The 8,689-nt window shown below is 37.0% G+C and overlaps 1 protein-coding gene across 1 annotated transcript; it reads left to right on the top strand.

Moving 5' to 3' along the window:
- Window positions 1–4,079: 4,079 nt before the first annotated feature.
- Window positions 4,080–8,263, top strand: LOC146464268 (uncharacterized). Its single transcript, XM_085130019.1, has 5 exons — window positions 4,080–4,174; window positions 4,808–4,871; window positions 5,609–5,926; window positions 5,999–6,174; window positions 7,298–8,263. The coding sequence occupies exons 1-5, from the start codon at window positions 4,080–4,082 to the stop codon at window positions 7,803–7,805; spliced, it is 1,161 nt and encodes a 386-aa protein (XP_084986145.1). The 3' UTR covers window positions 7,806–8,263.
- The last annotated feature ends 426 nt before the right edge of the window (window positions 8,264–8,689 follow it).

An 8,689-nucleotide genomic window follows, 5' to 3' on the forward strand; every position in this document is an offset into this window, starting at 1 on the left:
GGCTGGATCATTTGTAGAGATTGTGCTGCGTTTTCGCACAGGTACGACGTCTTGTGATTCACTACGTCCCTTTTGTTGCGACTAATTCTATTCTTATTGATACTCTCCTTTTCTTATTTAATTGAACATCGAAATGTTTTTATGGTTTCTTCGATTTCGGCGATCAAATTAGTGACAATGATTTATAAATAAAGCCTTAATTGTTTAATATCAGAATTCACGTAAGTTATGAAACTGGTTTACATCTTTCGGACTAAATATGCCTTACGAATCGCGTATGGCGTCACAAAATTATATTTGTATTCAAATATTCAAGTTGTAGTGGTAGTTAGCAATCGCTTCGTTTAGAATTGCTGTACACATGCATGTTGACTGTCTGAGTTAAGAGCTGAGTATAATTTAATTAGGTTTATGTCAAAGCGCTGATAAAAGTTATAATTTTCGTTTGACAAGCATATTTTTCTTCTGCAAAAATAAGGCAGCGAAAGTTGTCCTTGATTTGCCTGGCTATGCTTCATCCGCCGATGCACTAAAGTCACTTGGCTGGCCAACTTTGTAAACAGATATGTGATCACTTTTAAGTATACTGATCCATGGACTACTAGATTGTGACTTCAATATTCTTAGAAACAGTGATATCCATCGCTATAATATCCGGAGAAAGGATGATTTCCATCTTCCAATCGTCCGTACAATCTAGGGAAAGAAAAGAAAGATTTTGACTTCTTGTAATCCCAGTCCTTACCAACAATTGTAATACATTATCTTATTAATTGGAAACACATTGTATTTCATTTTTATATGCTATTATGTGTAATTTAAATAAACCATCATCTATCTATCTATCTATCTATCTATCTATCTATCTATCTATCTATCTATCTATCTATCTATCTATCTATCTATCTATCTATCTATCTATCTATCTATCTATCTATCTATCCATCTATCTATCTATCTCAGACTCATTCACCAGAGTATTAAGGAATTAAACCTTTTATAACAGTCTATCAAAGACATAGACTTGTTTTTAATTTTTATGCAACGTATCAAAAAGCGTGTTTTTAACTAGTTTTTAATTATTATTCCTTATTTTTATTCCTAATTTCTGTCTTTGTTTTTCCTATCTTTTAATAAATATTTGTAATATTATTTTTAAATCATTTGCAAGCTTTAAATATGACCCCTGAAGACGCCTTGCGTCCTTCTACTCAGACATGGAGGAAATTCATTGAATTTTAATAGAAAGACCCAGTATTCTGTTCTTTATTCTGATTAGAACTTTCGTGAATGAAGATACAGAAAATGAGAGGCAAAAAGTTCCAAAAACAAAACTAAATCATTTACATAAGCTTCTGTTTAGACTTTTCATTGCACTAGTATATTAAACAACAGTTGTCTACACTTCTTTAAAATCGGCAGTAAATTTAGAATTTTACTTTTCTTCATTCTAGTCCTCATTGTGAAAATAATTTTATTACAAGGGAATAACTGGTATACAATAGTTCAGGGCAATATTTCTCAGTATAACTGCTGGAAGAATATCATAACACCCCAGTGTGAGTAAACCCGTTCATTTAATCTACCAAAACTCAGACCTCAGAACTTCAGACTGAGAATAATTCCGGTAATTTTCTTTTACTATCAGGAGTATAGAATGTGTATACTGGAAACGATTCAAAACGACAGCTTTATTGGAATGAATACACTATCATTTCTCTCATATTTCTTGATTGACCGCATGATTCTGGGCATCAGTGCCATTTTGGGTGACACTACTAAGTGAAAGTAGCCGTCTCACATTAAATACAGACATGTTCAACGTTTTATCTGCTCAAAAATTAAGCACAGTCGTGGTTAGTTTGCATGGATTGTACCTCATGATTAATTTGTAATGAAATAATTGGCTAAAATAAATCTATAAAATGCTATTTGACCTAAAATGTAGTTTTGATGTCCATTTTATTATGTTTAAGCTGTAAACTAAACCTATTTGTCTCGTTTAGTTTGGTAAAATATATCCTAGTTGAAGGAAGCAAAGCCAATATACGCGGTTTGTGAATACTTTTAGTCGGTTACCAAAGTAAGCAACATTTGTCAAGAATTTACATTCGGATTAAACGTTTAAGTCAACTGTTTAAACTAATATTGCCATGACGAAGATAAAATGAATAAGGGAGGAACGAAGACTCGTTTAGATCTTGTTGTTGTTGTTTGTCTGAAGATAAAATCAGCCTGTGAAATGCATAAGTACAAGCTTGGTACCCTTATAAATGTAGGGCATAGGGAAAGATATATACAAACTTATAGCTTTCTGGAGAAGAGTTTGCCGGAAAATTTCGGAGACAACCTTAAACATCGATCACGCATCGACCGGCTGGTCATTCTATAGCGCACAAGCGTCAGGATGTCATATCCTGATTGAAATTTTGAGTAAGCAAAACATCGATCCTACAAGTTAACTTATATTCAAATTATAACTGTGTGCACTACTGCGTGCAAAGGGGAGGCTGCAGGATTTAGTCTCAATGACAATGCTAATAACATAACTAAGTAAATGAATATTCACATACTTGTTTAAGGAATGCTCCGTTGAAGCTTTGTCCCCTTAGAATCTCCACATTATCCAACTGATCTTCAACTAGAATTTAAACGAATCCAGATAATCATATTTGCTCCGAACAGAAGAGCTTATTGATGAAGCACAACAATTCAGTGATACAGCGATAAACCTCAAGATATGGTGAGACGTCACAATTCAAAGCACGACATCCAGCGAGACACCACGTAGTCAATTTCGTAATATGTCCATTAAGTGAGTCCCATCTTGTCGCTCAAACCGCTTGAATTTCCTTTCCAAGAAATGCCTCTACCTTGCATCTTAACTTGAAGAATCCGAACTTGCCGAGCCGATACATTTCGCAGATAAATCCAACATTTGAACTGTTCCTTTCTTTTTGCTTTGAACCATCGATCCTCAACTCTTGATTCAATCCAACTGAAATGAAAGCTTTGTTGCAAAATGTAGAAGAGTACAACCTTTTCGTCGTCCGCGTCTGACATATTTTCGTCCTCTTTAAACTGCGTTGAAGGCTTCTTTCGTGATACCGCGATGCACGGATCTGGCATGTGATACACGTAATTGATGGTCACAGTTTGTCAAATTGTCTCAATTTCATCCAATGAAAACGCTGTTTTTACAAATAGCAGATGACGCAAAGACCAAGCATTTTAAACCGCAACTCAAAATAACCAGCCAATTAGAATGAGAAATAAAATTCGGGGACTCACCACAGTTCAATTTACAATGCATGCGACAGTATGTGTTTTATTACGATTTTTAGTCACTTCAATACAACAAGGCTCGCATTATTATTCAAACAACAAAATAATATATTAAGAATTATAACTTTCCAGCGAACACTGCATCATCTGCTCCGCTATTTAAGGCATTTTAATTGCTAAACATGTATCAAATAAACGATATTTTAACAGGCACTTTCAGTTATAGCCTAAATTACAAAGCTCTTCCTCCCTAATTCAGTGACCTCTAAATTAATGATAACTATAATGATTTCCATAATACTAGGACTTCAAATAAACAGCACACAATTTTAACATAATAAATTGTAGAATTTGGTCTACAAGAAAAAGAAAATCGATAATTGCAACAATCATTTCGTCGTCCATTGACGGTTCAGTATTTGCCTTTAATAGAGATATAATGAAATTTTATCCTATTCCAAGAAATTGTACATACTGAACCGACTTTCATTGATCTTTTCAAGAACATTTGCTATTTTATCATTTGTTGCAATTTTAAGAGTGCTTTTCTATTTTGACATTTGATACCAGTTATTCCATTAGCTATAATATTAATTAATCTAAAGGGGGACTACTTTGTAAAAGCCCGCATGGTTTATTTCTTTAGTCCCCTCCCCAATGTCATATTAATTAACTATTGCTCAATTTACGTATTTCAAGCCATGGGGAAATAAACCTTATCATCATCATCATCATCATCATCATCATCATCATCACCATCATCATCTAACTGGCCATAAATATCTAGTCAAAAAATGTCGCTTTTCCAACATGTAGTTGGCTGGATGTTGGCCAAAGATGAAAGCTGGGCGAACGACGAGCAACGAAGTCACAAGGAGAAGGGACAAAGGCTAGTTTAGTCAAATGTTCTTGTAGCTTTCAAAACTTACATCAATTTTGCGAAAGGACGATGGCTAGCTAAGCGCAAACGCTATAGCAAGGGGTCCGTTTTCGTATCAGTACCGGTGGTTCGTTCCAGCCTTTTTTTTTTCTTTTTACTGAGATAAGATTCGCAATTTCCTGTTTCAACCATCGAGGTCCCTTTTCGCGTGCTTTGTTCATCCAGAATATACAGCCTGCAAGTGAGGCCGAGCATTCAAGGAATAAACCAACAACCAAACAAACAAGTCAAATTGGAAATAACATTTCTCAAAACCCAACCAACGGCAGCCAGGTCGACTAGTTAGTGATAGCGCGCGAGAGGCCAAGGAGTTGACTAGTTGGTTGGCATGTTAAAAAAAAAAAAACTGCCAGCTAGCAAGAGGCTAGAGGGGTGAATGGGACTTTGAACTTTCGGTGCTTATACGCACGCGAGCAGGTAGAGTCATGAGCGTATTCCATTTTTATGAAACGCTTTCTGTTAAGAAATAACCAATCAGTGGAAATAACAGATTCCCTTACCATAAATGTTAAGTAAAAAAAACAGACACTTGTTGTGTTATTTACAAGTTCAAATAAAGTATGTTTTACTTACTTTAAACAGGGAAAATGATCCAGTTGAAAGATCCCCTATCAACAATGAGCTCGAGCCAGAGACGGAAGTTGGGGTAAGTAGATTTAAACATTTTATACCAACTTGCCCGAACAAAAGGCACATTTTTGTACCATAATTAATTTTAAGCTAAATTGACTGAACAAGTTAACACTCGCTGATCAAAAAATACGAACACTGTGATGTGCTCTCTTCCTATGCGTCAGGTGACTTTTTTATCCTCGACAAAAAAGCCCCATGCAAATATCAATGACTGTGGAAGCCAAAAGCCTGTAGTACTAACAGTAAACTAACGAAAGAGAGATGAAAAAATTTCGGTGAAATTGTGATTGTCCCCACCCTGTAATAATTTGAGTAAAAATGCTCTTTTTTAGCAATCCAAGTTAAATGGAAATATTTTGTTCGCGAGAGATTGACTCCGTAAAAGCTAATAAATCTTGCTTCCCTTTGACGTGTACCAGTGACGTACTGGAGAAAGAAGTTCGTTGTTACCTGCAAAATTATTAATTTTGCGCAGGATCGATTCCAAATGGTCTCAAGCCAGTTTATTGTATCTCTACCATTAAGCTTGATGGCGCATCAAACAGGTTTAACTTACTAGAGCTTCTCCAAACTTTTATTTGGTGCAAGCTTGAGTTTGTACTCAATTTCTTGTGTACTCTCTTTATATATACGGGTAAAAATCTTACCACAATTCTCCCCGGTTCCAAATCTTTGCGAGGTACGTTCCTTACTAAAATCATTTGCTTCTAGAAATTTTTGTTTAAGGCTATTCCCTTTTTTGGTCAGCAGGCAATAGGAGGTGAAGTAAGGGACCAGTCGACTCATCCAATCAACGTACGCGAACAACTGTTGGAAGAGCAAACCACAGAACAGGGCTTGGGAGGTCATAGTAATGGCGTTCCAGAGTATCCAAATGGGTTGATGGAACTGTCTGCATCTGGAATTTCCCACGTTGAAGTACAGGAGATGCTGCAGCAGTCAGCGGGACAAAGGTCCTATACATCAGAGATGAGGCAAGCACGTGGGAGAGTTACTACCACTCCAAGGATGTTGATGGGGTTGAGCTTGGGACCAATGCAGGAAATCCCCTTGTACCACGGGCAGCTGGCTAGAGAGAGCAGGCAAGATGCAGAGCGAAGGGCCCAGCATCTACTTTACAGCCTGCATCTAAATGGATAGCACCAAAGAGGGGGCTTCAGGTCGGCAGGAGACGATGAACCATTGGCTCGAGATGTGTATCGTGGGTCAAATCTGGGGATAGGAGTAGAAAGGTACCCAATCCAGGAAACAAACACTGCCGGGCCAGTGGAGTACAACTTCACGTGTAGTGCAGCCCAACAGAACCCTATAAATAGGTAAGTGCTACGATATTATTGATAAGTAATGCGACAGCCCTGTTCAGCCACTACGGAAATTTGGGTTATGCGTGCCTTTTGTTTATTTTCATAATAGCAGCGGATTGGTATTTTGATAAGTACATGTAAAGGATTTCCCTTGTTACGATTCTCGCCTCAAGCCACCAAAAAAATGATCGTGATTATATGATGGCGAAGATGATGACGACGGTTAATCCCCAAAATCTCAGCCACAAACATCCGACCGCCCTCAACTGGGGTAAAGTAATCGACTTGCGATTCAGTTTAACCCGTTTTATACCGTTAGCTTGGTCGTTCAAGAAATCATCAGCTGTTGCTTTATTCTCCCTGACAATGAGAAACTCTCTTCTAACAAGCTCTTCCTCCAAGAACGTAGACGGAATTTTACATCCTTTATAAACAGCATTCGGCACAAATCTCTCTAATTGTTTTACAAGCGAATTATTTGGCAACAATAAAGAAGTAGTGTAATCATTTATTAAGGTAACTTTTCATTTAATCAGACAGTCTGGAAAATGAAACGAAAAAAAACCTTACCCGATAGCGTGCTCAATTTCTGTAAAGATGTTGTTAGCCAGAGACTGGCATTTTGCATAGTGAGCCTTGACACTAATTTGAGAGCTCCCTTTTTCAATGAACAACGAAAATTTGATCTTCAGAGCGCAATTTTATGATCTATTTCTGTAATTTTTTTGCTCAAAGTTTTGAGCTTGTTTTATGCTTTGCATTGCAAGCAAAGCATAAGCTCTTTGTATTACCATATCTCGAGGTCAAATTATGACCATTTTGATCTCGCAAACATAAAAAATCTAGTTTTTCGTTTTTCCGAGTAAAAGCGTTAGTTGAGGAAACGAACTGAAAAACAAGTTTCAGTTCTTAGCAATCGGTTATTCGTACACAAAACAATCATATTTATTGTTTAAACTTGTGCCTCTGAATGCGTGAATTGAACCCTTACGTGTTAAACAATAATAGAAAAAAATCATTCGGACTATTTAATAGACACGTGAGTGTTGAAAGTTATGTTAGAAAGAGGTTTGTGATTTGAAACTTTTCGCTACATTATTTGGTTCAGGTAAATGATGACCCACTTAACTTTCAGGTCAAGTCCACCCGAGCCTCCTTTAACTGAAGGGCGTGTGTGTAATGGGATCTACACTTGGCGTATCTTAGACTTCCCCTGCCTCCTTCAGGATGCATCCGATAGGAAGATAGCATCATTAGAGAGTCCTCCCATTCACACCCAGCTGGACGGATACAAGTTCTGCATGCGTATCTACCCGAATGGCATAAATGAAGGAACTGGAAGGTCCGTGGCTTTGTATGTTCGCTTGATGCCGGGAGAGTTTGATGACATTCTTGTTTGGCCCTTTATCGGACGAATCACCCTCTCAATCCTGGATGTAGGCACAAGGGATGCAGCATTCCGTAATCACATCAGTGGCACTTTTCTGGCAAAACCAAACCTGGTATCGTTTCAGAAACCCAGAGCAGCAGACGTCGTCAACCTGTACGGTTATCAAGATTTTGCTCCGATTCAGTTGGTCTGCTCACCGCAGTACATGAGGGATAATGGTACAGTTATGGTAAAGATTGAGATCAGGCGTTAAATCTTTAAATCCCACTGAATTACCCCCAATACAATATTGTAAACACCTAGATACAAAATGCATCATGAAAAATATCAAGAAAAAGCTTAAAGAAAAATGCATCTGTTCAAAGTTGGATTAACATTCCACGAGCAGAGATTTTAAATGGCAATGTAGGAGTTTAGTGCATGCATGTATCCAGCTTTCTATTGGTGGGTGATTTAAAACCTGATCTTGATGAAACTAAGCCTGCTTATCAAGGTCCCTTCTGTTAATCAGTGATACCCTGGCAGTAAGAGTCATCATATTTCTTCAGCTGTTGTAAGGTGTGTGACAGTAAGATAGAACATAGTTTGAATACTAATGCTAACAATTTACAAGGACGATTTTTAGAACATTTTTATGGCGTGTTTTTATTTATATATTATTTTTTGTTCGTTGTTGAAAACATAAACATAATTCCCTTACTTAGGTATAAACATGCAAACTGTATAACGATTTGGACACGTTAAATTAAATAAAAAGGTTCTTCATTTTTGGCCATTCACGACATGACTAAAATAAAAGCGATTTGTTTTAAAATAGCTGAAGAAATTTTTATTCATGCAATTTTAGTCATGCCATTTTAATAGCGTTTATCTTGGATTGCGGGAGTTTTCTTCCTGGCCTAGGTTGAACTTTCGATCATAGAGGTCTAAAAGTACAAATTTTCTTGTGTTAGGGATTGCAATGGAATAAAGGAATCTAGATGACGTAAAAAGCGTTATACCTTTCTAACATACGTTAAGGAATTCGCCATGTTCTATTTTAAAGTCTGTTTACAACCAGTTTCCTTGAGATGTAGTAGCACATTACGTCAGGAGAAACGTGTCATGGCAATCCATAATATTTACTCGTCATTTGTG

The sequence above is a fragment of the Pavona decussata genome, unplaced genomic scaffold (genome assembly GCF_977016875.1).
Source record: "Pavona decussata unplaced genomic scaffold, jaPavDecu1.1 SCAFFOLD_166, whole genome shotgun sequence".
NCBI lineage: Eukaryota > Metazoa > Cnidaria > Anthozoa > Scleractinia > Agariciidae > Pavona > Pavona decussata.

What these genes read in the sequence shown, in the direction of transcription:
- LOC146464268 (XM_085130019.1), top strand. Translation starts at nt 4,080, where the DNA reads ATGTCGCTTTTCCAACATGTAGTTGGCTGGATGTTGGCCAAAGATGAA. An exon ending in CCTTGTACCACGGGCAGCTG is followed by an intron (nt 5,927 to 5,998) that starts GCTAGAGAGAGC and finishes CTAAATGGATAG; the next exon opens with CACCAAAGAGGGGGCTTCAG. An exon ending in CAACAGAACCCTATAAATAG is followed by an intron (nt 6,175 to 7,297) that starts GTAAGTGCTACG and finishes CTTAACTTTCAG; the next exon opens with GTCAAGTCCACCCGAGCCTC.